Source organism: Triturus cristatus, chromosome 3_2, assembly GCF_964204655.1.
Source record: "Triturus cristatus chromosome 3_2, aTriCri1.1, whole genome shotgun sequence".
Taxonomy (NCBI): Eukaryota; Metazoa; Chordata; class Amphibia; order Caudata; family Salamandridae; genus Triturus; species Triturus cristatus.
The window spans coordinates 645,806,846-645,824,516 of record NC_140584.1 but is presented as its reverse complement, the minus strand read 5'-3'; the positions used below and the strand labels follow the sequence as shown (position 1 = coordinate 645,824,516).

At 44.6% G+C, this 17,671-nt stretch overlaps 1 protein-coding gene across 2 annotated transcripts in view; it reads right to left on the bottom strand.

The window, feature by feature from the left end:
- Positions 1-17,671, bottom strand: part of LANCL1 (LanC like glutathione S-transferase 1) — a 573,393-nt gene that overhangs the window by 452,989 nt on the left and 102,733 nt on the right. Inside the window, exons 1-2 of one of the 2 annotated variants that reach the window (XM_085648592.1) lie at positions 12,619-12,723; positions 11,557-11,674 (exon numbers count right to left, since the gene is read on the bottom strand). In XM_085648592.1, coding sequence (XP_085504718.1) covers positions 11,557-11,674; positions 12,619-12,693 — 193 coding nt within the window. In that variant the 5' untranslated portion in view covers positions 12,694-12,723. Of the gene's footprint in view, positions 1-11,556; positions 11,675-12,618; positions 12,724-17,671 lie in introns of those variants that run through there. The other variant, XM_085648591.1, reaches the window with a different exon arrangement.

Here is a 17,671-nt window from a genome sequence, read left to right as displayed (position 1 = left end):
AGGACAAAGGGAGAGGAGACTGACCCATTAACACAAACTTTAGCGACCGGATTGGAGTAAAGAAGGGCAATTCAGGACAGGAAAGGACGAGGGAGCCCCATCCACGTAGCACAGGTTTAAGAAGTCCCACTCAATAGATTCAAAGGCCTTGATAGCCTATAAAAAGACTGCCATCGCAGCCAAGTCAGGGTCGATGTCCTGCAGTACTGCCAACAGGGTTCACAGACTGTAGGAAGTGGATCAACCAGGAATAAAGCCTGACTGTTCTTGGCGGACCAAGAACGTCATAAGCAGGTACAAGCAATTAGCAAAGGCTTTGCTTAAGATCTTAACATCACAATTAATAAGAGAGAGAGAGGCCTGTAGGACTCGCACCGATCAGGGGGTTTGACTCGCTTAAGCAGTGTGATGATCAGGGTGTTGCACATATAAGTATGGAGCTGACCCTCCTTTTTTGCTGCCTGAAAGACTGAAGCCAGCATGGGTGCCAAGAGGTCCACATAAGCCTTAGAAAAGTCAGCAGGCAGCCCATCAGGTCCCAGGAACTTACCAGCCTACAATTGCTGTATCATGTCTCTTTTCGCATCAATGGTGAAGTTCGGAGCCAGGAAATTCCTCTGGGCATCACTCAGACAGCCCATGGCCATGTCCTCTAGATATGAGCCAGCTTCAAAGGGTTGTTCCCTTTTGTATACAGGGAGCTAGAGAAAGAGGAAAAGGTTTGGAGGATGCCCGGAGTATCCATATGCAGTTGCCCCAGTGTAGGAGGCTGGCTTAGTATATGGTGCACACTTATTTAAGTAAAGCACCCTGCACTAATCCAGGCAACCCTTATGGTGATTTTAGCTGTCTTAGACAACCGTAGAAAGCTCTCTAAGTGGTAGCTGTAGAGAGCAGCCTTCAGGCTTAGTCCAGAAGGAGTGGTAAGCAGCTTGTTTTACCAGAACTAAACATATAGTGTAAGTTAAGAAAAAAAGAACTACACAGTGTAGTCATAAATATAGGTATATTTATTATACACACTCACTAACACATTGGTATATCTCCTACCCAAAGATATGAACACAATACACACAATGCTTCAATTGTAAACAGGTAAGTAAGCACAAATGCACAGTGGTCTCCAGGGGGACACCAAACCATATACTAAAGAAGTGGAATGCAAACTGGGACCGATGTCGGGACTTGGACCAGAAGACTCAGAAGAGATGGGGACACAAGGAACCACCCGAGGTAAGTACCCAGGAACCCCACAGAGGCTGTGTACAGAGTGGAAACACATCCGCGTCCTTAATGCAAGTCAATTGGAAAGTCGCGGTTGGAGTTTTCAAGAAGGACCCTTCCCAGTGCACCCTGAAGAAACCCCGTGGAAGCCTGAAGGTTAGAGAGTTACCCCATCCGCGGATACCCCAGAAAACAGGATACCTACACCAGGGAAGCCAGGTGCTTAGGTGCAAACTGATGTCAGAAACCGCCGTAGACCACAATAGAGGACTTCAGGTAAGATGTCGCTGGCGAGGAAGGTTGAAGAGTCCGGTGGAATCAAAGGATGGATTCTTGAAGAGAAGTACCTGCAGGCAGAGGGGACTGAGCCTATTCCACTCGGAAGTGACCAAGAGACAAGGAAGACCAATGACCACCGATGATGGAAGATGCAGGAGTGGTGACGGTGACCTTGTCGCTGCAGCTGTGAGGACCAGGTGATGCTTTGGAAGACCAGGAGCAGTTCACAAGCTGTCCCACATCACAAGTCGAGAACCAGGGGGTCGGTGTCCGGCCGGAGCACCAACAAGCCTTGGCAGCAGCAACAGACATGGTAAATGAAAAAGGTGCAACACGGCGACCAGCAAGGTCCAAGGGACTCACCAATTGCAGGAGAGTCAGAGCAGGCCCCGAGCAAGGAGGAGAGCCCACACAAGCCAAACAATACTCTCAAGAGGACCCTCAGGCCTGAGGTGCAGTGAATGCATGAGGTGAGAACGAAGATCTTGGCAGGAAGAGATTCTGGAGGATGGAGCTTCTTGTAGCCGAAAGATCTCTGGAGTACAGAGCCAACAAGCCTTGTCAACGGCAAGTCAACGAGGAGCACAGGGGTTCTGTCCCAGCAGTACCTATGAGGGATACTGGCCTCAAACTTGCTGAGTGGACAGTCCAGGCCTCAAGGGAGTTGCCACTACCGGTGTTGCTGAGCCTTCCGGCGTCCGTAGGATGTCAGGAGCAGCAGACCGGTCAGATTCGCTGTGGTGCCTGCAGAAGCAGGAGAGTGAATCCTTAACTCCAAGGGAGATTACTTTGTGTGTCCTTGATGCCCACAGGTCTGGAGAGGAACCTAGTTGAAGCACAGGCACAGATGACGAGGAAGACTGGCAGAACAGCGAGACCAGGAGCAGCAGGAGTCTTCCTTGGTGCAGTCTCTGTTCCTGGCGAACTCCAGCAAAGTCCAAGGTATCCAGACAGTTGAAGTGGTTTCGGGTCTGCAACTTGTCCCATGACGAATCTGAAGAGCCACCCTAAGTACCCTAGGGAAAGGGTTGGAATGATTCAAGGGTCTATCCCAGAGGAGGGGCTGGACAGAGGGGAGGATACTCCCATGTCCCTTGTCCAGTTTCGCACCTGAGCAGGAGCCTGGGGCTCCCTGAATTGGTTCCAACCGGAGTAAGCAAGGAGGGCACCAAATGTGCCCTTCAAAGCACTCGGGTGGCGCTGGAAATGGCCCCACCCCTGCCCAATACACCAAATCCTGTCTGGGAGATGGTCACACCTCCCTGTGAAGAGGTGACCTATTGTTCTATCTTCCCTTGCTCTAGCTCAGCTCAGCAGCAGGAGGAGGACAGAATCGTGTCTGGGGTATGACAGCAGAACTAGCTTGCTGGCAGACCCTGGAAGGCTGTCACCGGGAGTACTGGGGGCTTTCCAGAGGAGTCCCCAGTTCATGGAATCTGTTACCGGTGTTGGAGGTATGATTCCAATATGTCTGATACCAAACAAGCCCAGGCCCGGCACATCAATATATAGTTAGCCATCACGTCATGACATATGGCCACTATATACATGAAAATGGCTGACCGCACTTACAAAGCCTGTTGAATCAACTCCGGGGTTTGTATGGGTGTCCTGCTCATGCAGAGCATCCTCATGCTTATAACCTAGCACCCTGCCTTCAGGATTGAAAGGCCTGCCTTAGGGGTGACTTACTGGTTTCAAGTGCAGGGATCTCAGATATAAGGAAATGTATATCTGTCGTAAGTGGTGCTAGCACCAACTTACACAGGCTGCAATGACAGGCCTGTAGTCACAGTTTGAGTGGTCTCTCAAGGGTGGCATTTTACATGCTGCAGCCCATGGGAGACCCCTGGTATACCTATGCCCTGGGTACCTTAGTGCCATATAACAAGGACTTGCATGGGTTCACAAGTAGCCTATCAGGAAGATACCAACATACTTACCACTGTCTAAATTAGGGATTAAGCACAGTGACTGGGGTCCTGATTAGCAGGATCGTAGTCAGACTAGTCCCCAGCAAAAAGAGTGGGTAACCATGATAGCAGATCCTACTTTCCTACACCCAGTTTGTCCCGAAATCCTAGAATAATATTAGCGGCCAACTGTTGCTTGGTCATATTGGTCAGAGTGAGTCCTGGGCACTCACCCTCCACATATGCCCTTGCTGTTGCACACTTGCCGCGGACTAGACATTCTCTATTGGAAACTTCATGAAAGTCAGACCATACTGTCCTGATCGGCTGAGTTAAGCTGAGATAGTCCGTGTCACCCAATTGGGCTTCTAGCTGCTTAAGTTCACCTTCAAGACGTGCTAGTTGATTATACACAGAGGGCAGAACTCCCCCACTTCTTGCAAGGCACAGCCCCCTAACAGTGGTTTTGAACGCCTCCCAGATTGTACATTTCGGTGGCACCAAATTTGTATTTCTGGAAAAGAAATCTGAGATTTCTTGCCAAAGTTCCTCCTAAAATTGAAGATCTAGAATGAAGCACGGGGATAGGAGCCAGTTTGCACCAAGGGGAGCCTATGTAGGAATGGACAGGACAAGTTGGACTAGAGAGTGAGCAGAATATCTGTGTGCTGTACGTGTAAGACGAGCCACCTCCCGCACCCAAGATCCCCTAGCCCTGTAGATCAGCCTGTAATCTAGCCTAGACCAGCTACCATGCACACATGTGTGGAAAATGCCTTCCCTAGCAATCAGGTGGAGTGTTTTCCAAGCTACAAGCAAGTCCTTCTCCTCCATGCATGATATCTCGGAGATGATGGGCAGCGATGCTGCAGTAGATGTGCGAGATATGTGAGCGATCAGCATCCGCACATACAACTGTGTTAAAGTCGCCATCCCACAATAACAAACACGGGCCTATGGATGTAACTTGGACCCAGAGACAAAGAAAGCAGGGTCATCTGTATTGGGCCGTTAGCAATTCACAATTGTGATGGCATGATCATGTAGCGAGATTGCGCACTGCATAGGGATCCCTGCAATATGTGCGGCACCCCTTTCATATTAGAGTGACTTTCCCCTGTGCATTAGAGGAGTATGTGGAAAATAGTCTGTGAGAAGCCCCCCTATCGGCAAAGTTCGTACCAGTGGCAGCACTCAAATGAGTCTCTTGTAACAGAGCAATGTGAATTCCATGTCAATCAAGACAGGACAGTATGTGCCACCACCTTTGCAGGCTCCCCAACCCCTTAATGTTCTATGTGATGCATATATAGGTTGCTTGAGCGGGGATGACTCAGCACTGGTTATGTTGGGCATTCTAGAAAACAAATTAGCTACAGGGACGGAAACAACAATACAAACAATTTGAGTCAGGGGTAACCTGAAGGGTACATCCAGAGAGGCAGCAGGTGGCATTCTTGTAAAGACAAGGGTGTCCGGGGATACCCAGTACAGTTTCATCCAGATTAATGATACAATGAAGCAACGGTCTCGGTGGACCAACAAAGATGCCCGCGAGGGAGGGCACCTAGCATGCCGCGTTTAGGCAGACCACAGGACAAACAGTAAGACGAGTGCCTTTAAGGGGAGGAGTATGATCATCCCAAATCCGAAGCTGGAAAGGAGGTAGATTGGCAAGGTTGGCAGATTTTTCACAGGAGTCGTACAAGCAGAGTGGCAGCGTAGAAGGTCGGCAACTACTTGAGGATTGGTGAAAAAGTAATCTTTGCCCTGAAAAGAGATGCGTAAGCCGATGGGATAGAGCATAGCGTTTCAGGTGGCATATGGAATGGTGGCCTGCTGCAGCTTCTGTTTTAGCGGGATGAATTTAAGCCTTGCCTCCTGGACAGCTATTGTGAAGTCTAGATACAGTGTCACTTCATTACCAGGGGGTGTCGTTCTTTGACTGACCGTAGAGCTGTGTTGCGATCCTTTTAATTAAGAAGTCTGATGACAATCGGGCGAGCAGGGGCTCCTAGCGGTGGGCATGCTAACAAGGCAGATTGTACATGCTCTACTATGAGGAGTTTGGACAACGAGTCAGCGCCAAACAGAGTAATCAGTAGCTTCTCCACATAATCCTCCAACTTTCCTGTATTAACAGACTCGGACATCCCTAAAAAATGAAAATTGTTTTGGCAAGACCTCGTCTCTAGATCTTCGTTTTTTGCTGTAATTACCTTCGGAACGTATTCCATGCTGAGCAAGGTATCCCCACAGGGTGAGACAGTGTTCTTCACAGTGGAGAGGCGGTGTTCCACCTCCTGCAACCGACCATCGTGTTTCTCCAGCTTGTGTGTGATGGCATCCATTCTGCTACACACACTGTCCATTTTGAACTTAATAGATGTCAAACTTTGCTGCATTGCCACGAGGACTGTTATGATGTCCACGGAGTCAAGAGGCCCATCGAAGGATGGGCCCGCTGCATCAGGTTTCTCTGCCCTACTTGTACACAGTAATGTCGAAGGTAGGACACCTGTGTTAGTAGATCACAGGCGATGGTATCTGGGTGTCCCTAGATATCATCTGAAGGAAGAGGCAAAGAAACCAATGGGGCAAAACGTCAACCACAGCCTCTGGTAAAAAAAAAAAAAGCTGATCCCTGGCAGGAAGTCATGCAATGAAAGATCAGAATACGGTGTGCTCCCCAGTCAAGGCAGGATTTCCAGGCGTTCACCCTAGCGGTGCGCGAAAGCTACAACCTGTAATGGCGCAGATCATAGGCTGATGCTCTTGCCTGGTCATCGCAGAGCATCCCTAACAGGAGAGGGTTAGGAGCCCCCTTAAATAGTCGACGGGAGAGGCAGCAAGGGTCCATGACCCTATATTACTAACAGGGGATGGCTATCCAGAGTGTCCTCCAAAAAGCTGGGAAGAGACCGGGTCCCACCTCACCCCCTCTAAGCGGTTGTGGGGAGGTACAAGCAGACACAGTACTCCTAACCAGATGCCAAGTCAATGGAAAAGTCCATATAAATGTAGTCCCTTGAACTTCTGGTCCTCCCGGCTGTTGCCTCTATGCCTCAGCGTGGCACCCCAGCAACAGTGAATAGTGGGGGCCCGCATCGCCCCTGCATCAGTGTATGTGGGGAGGGCCGTATGATCAGGCCATGGACCTCCACATGGCAGCCCGATTTACCAGGAAGTCCCAGTAGCACAGAGTGCAGTGGGTGAGCTTACTGCAGAGAGCCACAATCCAGAGTCCCCCGGGGCCTGATGTCTTCAGGATAGAAGGGAGCAGTCACCCTCCCCGAGCTCAGTGCCTCCAGGCCAAAGGCGTGGGTGCAGGTAGCCGGCACCATGACCCAGGGTTTCCCGCCAGCCGCACCTTCAGAGCCTCACGCAATTCCTGACCGCCAGCTTCTCCACTCGCTTGAGGGGCCGTTTTCCATCCCCAATCCCACGTGGAGCCAATCAGCAAGGAAATATCTGCCGAAACCTGTTCCCAAGGCTCCCGGCGAGGACACTGTGGGGTCGCACTTGGTCTTAGGAGGCCACCATCATCAGCGTAACAGCAGGCCGCAACTGGAAAATACACACATTCAGATGTCCTGGGAGCCTGGAATCAGTGCAGCAATGTCAGAACGGCACTTGGGGCCAAAAATCTCCCCAGCACTGCCAAAGCAGTCTGGATGAGGCAGGATGATGGTGGATGTTATCCTAAGACTGCAGGAGCCTCACAGGAGTGCAGTTATCTTGCGCACAGGCTCTCTGGCGTCCCCGATGCTTGGCCCTTTATATCACCAGAGATGCTATTTGGGCAGCATAGATAATTTTATTTGATAGACTTTATAATCCACATGTTTAACTTTTCTATCAGTAGTTCCAGGTTTCTCATTCAGCTATGTATTCAGAAACGGAGTGTCTTGAAAACGTCTACAGTGTATATGATGGGTAAGAATAATGCTCTAGGATTATGATTAGATTTGATTTCTGAATAGTTTGGAGGCATACTTGGCAGTTGGAAGCCTCAGTGGGTACTACAGCTCTAAGTCTTTACACCTCAATGGACAGAGTTTGGGTTACATAATCCAGTTGGCAGGCTACCTTTTAGTCTGTGACAGTTTTCAATCTTGAGTGTCTGTATAAACTGCCACTTTAACATGGACTACTAAAGGTTCTAAAGCAGATGGTAGGGAATAATTGAAACATGTGAATCTGAAATACCCAATGCTGTAGAATGTGTTTTTCATATAATGCTAAACACAGCACTTCTGCTCTTTTAAAGTGCTGAAAACAAGAGCATTGGTACTTTTCATAAATTAGCATGCTTGAATTATTCCTCAACATCAGGCTGTGAACCCTTGCTAGTCAATATAAACATATCAGATTCGAGGACAGTAACTAACATGGGAATAAATGAATACCAAACATACTCTACCACTTACCCATCCACCTCATGTATGCCCCAAAGTTCTGTCAATCAGGATGAGGGGCTCAGAGCTCCAACCCTCCCCAGAGGCATCAGCTGTCAGACTTTTCAGAGCATGTACTCATGGAGCTATTGTTTACCTCATGACCAAGGAGGAGGATGGGCGCATGCGGATCAATGAAAGATACTAATGCTACAGAACTGTAGTTACTGGTAAGCACTGGATGTTTCATAGAATCACATGCTTGAGCTAAGATTACCAAAGCAGTATCTTATATTAAGCACAATGTATTGACAGAAATGAGGTCCACCTTAATGGAAACAGGTTGTGAAGCACTGCCTGCCCTACATTCTCAAGTTTTGAATGGACATCCAGACATTAATTCTTGGAGAGGTTGTGGGATGCTGCATTAGATATGTCCAGCAAGGATACTCCAGTGAAGAGTTCAGTTGTGGCCACCATTCCTTTCAATTAATGCACCCCTATTCTGTGGTTGACAGGGAGCCTAGCTTTAACATGATAGAAGAAGATTCACACTATTGCATGCTATGTCCTGTTTTGTTAAAAAAACAAAATTCATAATTTGAGTTTCCATATGAAATCCGGCCTCCAGAAATCTACACACCCACTCACTAAGGCCAGCCATATTTTATCAGGTTGATCTATATTTAGGACAAACTCTCCCATTTTGGCGAGTTGACAGGGAACAGGTGTTCTGTTCAGTCAGACAGTGAAGGAGCAATAAAGATGCCTTTAAATCTTGTTTTTATCTTGCCACATTTGCTCTGTGTTCAGAGGCAGAGGTCAGAAGTCAGTTTACAATTACTTTTCCTTCTCTGACTGCAGAGTTCCAGGATTTTGTAGAGTGCACTGTCGGACCTGCGGTACAGAGTGTGAAATTAAAGGCTGTTTTTCCTAACACACATTTAAATAGCTAATAAGTCAACTTTACAAACATTTCAAAATATATTTCAGTGGTTGTGAAAGCCCTTTTTTTGTACTTCATGTTATTAAAAAAATATTTTAATAGGATGAAAAACAAATCAGAACACTTTACTTGGTGATGTGCAAATGAATGTTTTCTGAAACCCAATTTTCACAGATTTTTGTTAATACACAATATAGTTTTATCAGTAAAGCTGCAAGGCAGTGGGAAGGTTTTGGACCATTTCTTGGAAATTTACTGTCTGTAAATGACAGTGCACTACAACATCATGCCTTTGTAATAGATTTACTAAAAGTGTGTGTTTAAACAACATGTGTTGAGAAACACTGCTACCCCGGTGACAATGTATTAGTAAACTGAGAGGCAAGTCATGGATCATGTGTACCCTATATGTGTGCTAGATTCTTATTAAACATTGAGCAAACATTTGGTCTATTTAATAAAACAATAGAGTTTTGTTCAGCAGAAATGATGAACTCACATATGGAAGAATGAAGAAAAAGGCAACTGTGTAAAATAAAATATTTACCAATGATCACACAACTTGAGACCAGTTTACAAGTCAAGTACATTACAGTTAGGCACAGGTCAAGTACATTACAGTTAGGTCGAGTAGATTCTTGGAATTACTCGACCGGCAGGTCTAGTAAAATTTTTATGATTTTTTGAGGCCTGGAAATGAATAGTTGATCAGTTTTGCAATAGTAATTTGTTCTATCAATAAAAAAAAGTCAAGCAAGCTTTCAAGTCCAAACAATGTAGACAACTACCTGCATAGTTGTAGAAACAAATATGCAAGTTAATTTTCTCGTTGAGGTGGGACGATGTTCGTCGCTTGGGTATTAACTTAGGATTTTTAGATAAAGTCGCCATGTCCCTGTTAAAGAGAATACATGCATTTTGCTTTTGTGCCTCGCAGATTTCTATGACATGAGATGCCTTATGTATGGGTTCAAAGGATTATTTGAGTCACTGTACTGAGTTCCCAATCTGGGATTTTTTGTCTAGCGGAGAGAAGGTTCAAAATAGTCCTCTCATAAATTCTTTAACCACTCTAACTGAGAATAAAGATGGAGTGGTACCTACATATAGTTGATAGATGGACCCTAATTGAAAGAAATAGTAAGCCAGAGTCTGCCAGGTGTAGGAGGTAAGATAACATAGCATGTGGGTGTATTGATAGTGGGTCAATTTTCTTAGATGATACCAAAAACAGAATAATTTCCATTTCAGAGCTGTTGTCTTTAACATGGATGGTACTCTGGCTTCCCAAAGAGTTTGCCTACTGCGCCTGAAAATGAAGACATTCATACTTTAGGTCTGCATCAACCAGGCAGTCGGGTGCAGAAATGCTAGTTCATGATATAAAACCTTTCCTTTATTGTTGAGAGAAGGTATGGGTCCGGTTTAAATTGATCAGGGGTTCCATTGCTAGATCCAACATCTCTGTGTACCAAAACTGCCTGGCCCAAGCTGGGTGAGGAATATCAGGAGCATACACAATTCTTTCTTCATCTTCCATTTTACCCTTGTTACGAAGGACATCAGGAGAGTAATCAAAAATGCTGCCTCCTCCATCCAGGGAAACCACCACCTGCTTGCGTAATTCTGGCTTTTGCAGTTTTCCCATGTCCCATGTAACAAAGACAGCAAGAGGAGGTGTGCCCAACCCACGAAACATAATTTCAATTATCTCCAATTCCACCTTCTTTGGTCAGTTCAGCCTTTGCTGCGAGCACAGCAAAAGCTACTTCTTGGCCTTATCAGCTGTTCTGTCTGTACCTGATCAGCTGTTTTTGAAAGGATTTCCTCAGTCTCCATTATTCAAGCCACACTGGGATTTAAACTTTGTTTTTACTTTTTTAATGAAGGCATCCTTTGAGCCTGTGCACAGCTGTTAAAGTAGAGCTGTTCCTTGAGAATTCTCACTTTGAAAATGGTCGTCCTCATCTTTTCACCTCCGAACAGGTGAGCTAAGTGCAAAACCTTTCTTTCCATTTTCCATCCATCATTCACCACTGTCTTTCTGGACACGATGGTGCTTTGGAACATGGTACCACAATTTCACGTGGAAGAATTCATTGCTCTGCCAGCTTTGTTCCTTCCTAAACATCTTAGCAGAGTGGCATGCTCTCAATTTCTATGTCCATAGGGCCCGGAAAGACTACATGAATAACCATTTGTTCCTTGGATTTGCAGGACAAGCCAGTCCAGAATATCACCAATTCTTAATGGATATGTTTCTGTATCAAATTGTTGTATGCCCAGCCAAAAGCTGAGCTACAAGGAAAATACCAGTATTTAACAGGTATGAAAAATACCACTCCCTATTCTGCAGAACTTGGAATCAGGGGAAACAAAGTTGTCAAAGGAATGCTTGAATTCATCTCAGCCAATGATGATCACTTGTGCAGCATTCTAGATGACTGCTTTTGCCCACTGAGCAACTTTTAATGGAGAGCATCCATATGGAGGTATCTTCTCCAATATGAACTGTTAAGCTCAAAATGACAAGTTAGGTTTCCTTCTGAGGGGAACCCAAACAACCCCTGACAGGTTTAGGCTTAAAGTCAAAGCTTTTATGTAAAGATGATTTAACAATGAGATTAAATTGGAGTGAAATTAACAGTTGTTACCTAGTCATATGAAGAACTCCTGTTGTTTTAAATGTGTGATTCCTTTAAACGCGACTTCATTCTATGTTGGGGTGTTATTTTATTCTCTTTACGACAGCTGCACTAACATATCCCAATTGCATACCATTGAGCAATTTGCTCACCTGCCCAACCAGTGTACACAGTGCCATCGCCTGGGTCAGCTGATTTCAGCCCCTTCTCCATCTGTTGCAGCAACTCCCATATCTTATCCTGAAGACGATGCTTGAACTCCGAAGTAAGCTATAGAAGGAAACAGAACAAACACAGTAACTAACAGTGTTGTACGGAATGTTTCAGAATTCGTCAATTAGGATACAGAATTCATTGGCCTTCATAAATGATCACAAGACATTAACCTGTGTGCTGAGGAAATTAATAACCTCAATTAATCCTGCCCATAAAATAGTGGCTTCCTCTCCTTACTTTATCCTAAATACTGGTGTTTTCTTCAGTGCTTTTCATGACAAAGCGGAGCAATTGGTTTTCTTAATTATAACTGCCAGGGAATTCTAGCCATTTGTGTCCTACTTTTGAGTTTTAAAGCTTTCATTTTAATATGGTTGCAAACATAAAGAAGTAAACTCTAGGTTAAAAGTTCAACATTTTTGTTGGAAATACAAGCAGTTTGAAATTAATCAAAATTACTTTCACGCTATTCTAACTAAATATATCCAAAGTTTAGCCTAATACCAAGTAAGGTTTTCCTAATGGTTACCACATAACGTATCTGGTCAATCTAGTTGTGTATATTGCTTTAATGTGAAATTATAAGTATGCCTCTTTAATTTAGAGGTGTAGAATTATTTAGAATGTCGCTTGTTACCAGGGGACATAAGAATCTTTTCTGTCGTTCATGCGTGGAGCTGTGTCTGGTGGAGCCGTTGGGTTTTCCCTGGCTCCACATCCATGGAGCCATGAAATAAACCTCTTCAAACGTATCCAGTTTCCTGCTTCATTACTACAAAAATTTGGCGACCATTTTGGCTACATGGTTGAACCCTCTGCGTGCTCTACTGCCACTACAGCTGCTGAAAACACTTCCGTTAAGCTGTTTCTCAAGAAACCCTGCTCAACAAGCAAAGAACTGCCATTAAGTCCATTCTTAAGGTATAATTTTACAATTTATGAGGATTGAGACGTTTTTCACTGGCATTATAGTTTCAGAAAAACAATTGTATAATTACATTCAAACTGCTGGTTGCTGTTACCCGCACGCCGCTTTTGCTCGCTGAACCGACATCAACCCTGTGACGAAACATCTAAATCCGAGCTTGCACTGTGTTCTCTCATGCACCACCACTTTTGCTCGTCAACCATGCCGGCTATTGTTTTCTGCTGAGATTAACCCTACGTCACGCACTCCTCATCACGTCGTAGGCCATTGGGATCATCCAATCCAGGAATTGGCTGACGTAAATTGTCCTGCAGCACGCAAACATAGCAGCCATTTTAATACTTTGAACTCACCTACATTCATTTTCACTGTTTACGTGCTGTTTCTATGGCTCAACACGGAACATAGGAGAAAAGAGCCTGTCATCACAACGCAAGGACATTCATTGCTAAATGCTTGTCAACCGTGTACAGTTATGCAGTGATGCGCACACCTGGATAACGATCCTCATATATTCCTTTATCAGCTCTGCAAGCATTGTTTCCTTCACATACTGTTGTGTTACTTCCAGTGATACACACACCACGAGTTGATCTTCTCTGTTTCACTCGCTGATTGTTCACCTTTGCCTAAGTGTGTCATTCGGTGATACACACACCACAGTTTGTAATCTGGTAAACTTTTCTCTCTAGTTTTGCCGTTTTTCACACAACCCAGCAGTGCATGTAGAGAGAGCACCATATTAACTGAGATTATGTAATTATTTGGTTGCACCCATATTGTACCCTTAATTCCTCAAAGCATGTGGACCATGCAAGCTGCCTTCCAAGATAACCAAGGAAAACCACCAGTTAGGTGGGAAATATGACACAATGCTTTTGAAACTTACTAAGGAGCAATAGGTGCCTCAAGATTTAGTGCAGACAGGAAGAAATGTTTGTTATGACATTCTTTGGGTTTCGAAGGTAGGTTTGTTTTCAGACATTTACCTATTCTATCACAAGAAGAAAGTGATGGAATGGATGAGTATCGAGAAACTGTACTTAAAATATAAGATGGGTGACCCTTCGTTAGATGAAACGATTAGGCTTGCCAAGAGCATAGAAATTTTGTTAGTCTCTTTGAAAGAATTAGATGACAGAGTAATCAATACTGTCAATGTTGTGTTACCAATTTTGCAAAGTCTCGAGCAAAATCAGGGCGGGATGGTGGTAATAGTGTTTCCAAGCCCGCCAAATCAGAAGCAATGAGCACCAGTTGTGCGAACATGTGTTTCAGGTGCGGTAATCCACTACATTTCAAAGGAACCAAGTGTCCTGCTGTCAATGGAACGTGTAATTACTGTAGGAAAGTGGGTCACTTTGCTAAAGTACGTATGAAATGGAAAGGGTACAAGAAGCCAGTTGTGCGTGTTGTTGAGTCAGATAAAGAGTCCGATGTTGAGATTGTTCCTGTAATCAGAAATGGTGCTGATTGTGTTAAAGATGAAGAAAGCCTTGTCGTCCCTCCTCAAGGTCTTGTTGAAGGTGATCCCTCATCTTGTGTTGATCCCATTATGAACACTGATGTGGGAGACAAGACCATCAAACTACTTGTTGACTCGGGTCCCAGGATAACTATGATCACACAGAAGTTGTTCAAAGAGACCTGGAATGGTTCTCGACCATTGTCTCTACCTGATCGTTCTCCAGTGTCCTATGAAGGTCGCAAGATAGAGTTGATGGGTTACTTTGAAGAAGAGATGAGTTTCAAGGGAAGAAGAGATGAGTTTCAAGGGAAGGAAAATCAGAGGCAAGATTTATGTGACAGTGAAAGGTTTGAACTTCCTGGGGTGGTTTCATCAGGAACTATTCAGGATGATTATAAAGCCAGGTGCCAAGGAACAAGTATTGGTTGTAAGCAATGTTGACAAAGGACAAGTTTGGAAAAATAAGTTGCCGTCTGTCTTTGGGGGTGATCTGGGCAAAATCCAGGGTTTTAAGCACACAATTATAGTTAAGGAAGGGGTGATTCCTATCAGACACATGGGACATGTGATTACACAAGATGGGGTTAGTCTCACACCAGGTTTACTGGAGGCTATTGTGAATGCTTCTGCACCCACGTATAAGACTGGGTGAAATCATTGCTGGGTTTGGCGATTATTATTCCAGGTTTGTTCCCAATTTTGCGACAATAGTACGACCCATCAGCAATCTTCTTAAAAAGGGTTTGAGATTTGAATGGTGCAATGATTGTGTCGTGGCTTTTGATCTGGTTAAGTCGTTGTTGGGGAAGAGTACTGTACTCAAGCCTTTTGATCCCAGCCTCTCTTGTTGCGTCACTGTGGATGCCAGTCAAGTGGGACTGGGTGCCACATTAACACAGGTAGAGGGTGGTGTTAAAAATACTATTGGGCTTGCCTCCAGAGTGTTGAGAGCCGCTGAACTACAATACTGGGTGATTGAAAAAGTCCTCTGGCCTGTTCTTGGGTGATTCAAAGGTTTCGTCCGTATATTTGGGGAAAACGTTTTCTTCTTCAGACTGATCACAAACCCCTCTTGAGTATACTGGGTGATGGTATGAGCAAGTGCTGCACACCCAGGATATTGAGGATGGTCACTCAACTTTTACAATATCAATTTGATGGGAAACACATTTCAGGCGGTAAAAATGGGAGAGCAGATTTTCTTTCCCGGTTTTCTGCTGAGGCTACTAAGCACAATAAGATTAAATGTGGTGATCTCATCAACAAAGGTTACAAAGACTGTTCGGTTGCAGCTATGGAAATACCAGAATTGAATTTGTGGTCCGAAGATGAGTGGATGTTTGTACCTTAGAAAGGAGGGGTTGGCCCAGAGAAAGGGTATTGTCTCCCCTTTTACGTTTTGGAAGGTGGAGAGTGAGATCTCTCTGGAAGATGGTTTGCTTTTGGGAGCTAACACGCTCATTCCTTTGCATGTTTTTCGAAGTCATATTATCGAGAGGGCTCACCAGGGACATCTAGGTTCCGCACTCAATAATTGACAATATTGTTGCGAATTGTTGTATGTGTGGTGTGTCAGACAAAAGTCTCAAGGTAACCACGCCCCTCTTGTTGCCTATTGAATGTACGCATGGTCCATGAGTGAAGCTTGGAGTTGATATCATGGGACCTTATGATATTCTTGCAAGTATGTTTTGGTTCTCATGGATTATGCTTCTAAATGACTTGAAATTAAATAGGTGAGAGAGCCCAATGCTAAGAGCATTATTGTTTCTAAGGGAGGTTTGATAGAGAGAAGGGTTTCCTGAGGTTTTGGTCTAGAATAACGGGAAACAATTTGTTAGCGCTGAGTTCAAATACTTTCTTGGTGCTTCTGGAGTAAGGCATAACAGGAGTTCCTTGTACCATCCTCAATCTAATGGTTTAATTGAGGATGAACCGGGTGGTGGGTGAAAGTGGTGGGTTAATGTGTTAAAGTGGGCCAAAGCAAGGAACCATGATGTATGTGGGGCTTTAAGTAGCATGATCTGGTTTTATAGGATGAAGCCTCATTCTTCTACGAAGGTCTCACCTTTTGAGCTCATGAGACGCAGGAAGGCCAATACTGGCTTCAGGCATGGATGGATGTCAAAGTGGATTAAATCAGAGTCATATGTTTCAAAATTGATGTCTATTGTGAGAGAGAATAAGGGCCAGCTTTACGCCCATTTAATTTAGCGCCTCGCAATTTGCGACACATTGCGAGTCACAAATTGTGAGGCGCTAAATGAAATGTACAACAGTGTGTTTAACACCTTTTGCGATTCCCAATGGGGTCACAAATTGCGAGGCTCATTAAAATTAAGGAGCCTCTCGCAATTTGCGAGCCCATTGGGAATGCCAACCCTCACAGGGATGGTTGCCTGCTGGGCTCTGCAGACCACCATGTCTGGGACTGCTTTTAAATAGAGCAGTATTTTTTTTTCAAATGCAACCCATTTTCCTTCAATGTAAACGGGATGCATTTACCACTGCCTGCCCTTAAAAAATAATTTCGCATGCATTTGCAAAGGGGTAGGGGTCCCCTTGGGACCCCTTCCCATTTGCGAATGCATTACCACCTACTTGGAGTAGGTGGTAATTGTGAGTGTTTTGCAACCACAATTGCGGTCGCAAAACATTTGTACATGATTTTGAGACTCGCTATTTGGAAGGGAACGCCCCTTTCAAATAGTGAGTCGCAAACCCTATTTAGCGAGTCGCAAAAAAATTGCAACTTGCTAAATAAACTATGTAGATGGCCCAATAGGTTTTTGCATGCGCAAAGGGGTTCGCCAACCCGTTTGCGCATACAAAAACGGGTCGTACATCTGGCCCGAAGTCTCTTACTCAAGTTAAACAGAAGGAGTGGTATGATTCCAAGGAGGGAGTTAAAATAGCTCCACTAGATGTTGAAGACATGGTCAGGATTAGGAACTCGGTCCATGTCAAGAAAGGGGAGAGTAAATTTGGGGAGCCTGTCAAAGTTTTCAAAATTGTAGGCAATGCTGGGCAAATTGAAGGGGGTCATTGGTGGAACTTAAGTAAAGTTGTCAAGGTTCAGGAAAAGAGCTCTGTTTTGGAATCTGGAGACAGGGGTCTTGTTCAGAAAGACAATCTTACCCAACAAGTTAATCTAAGAAGGAGTGCCCAAGTCCTTGTCTAGCCAACTAAATACAGGGTGTAAGTCTTTTACGTTAATTCTGCTTTTGTTTATGAATTTTTTTATAGTTAATTTTACCTTTATTTTGGGGGGGTGGGTGAATGAGGGAAGATGTGTAGTATCTGGTTAATCTAGTTGTGTATAATGCTTTAAATTTACTTTAGAGTTGTAGGATTATTTAGAATGTCCCTTGTTACCAGGGGACATCAGAATTTCATGCGGGGAGCTGTATTTGGTGGAGCCGTTGTGTCTTCCCTGGCTCCACATCCAGTTTCCTGCTTCATTACTATAAACTCCTTTACCAAGCTCGTCATGGCTTGATTTTACTGTGATCACTTCAGGAGAAACTTCAATAAAGTCATAAGCATCAAATAGTCTCACCCACATGCAGAATTCTGGAGCACTTTTACAAAAACTCATATACGGGAAAAGCTTGTCTGCAGGCTATATTTTCATCTGCTCTCTAAAAAAACTAAG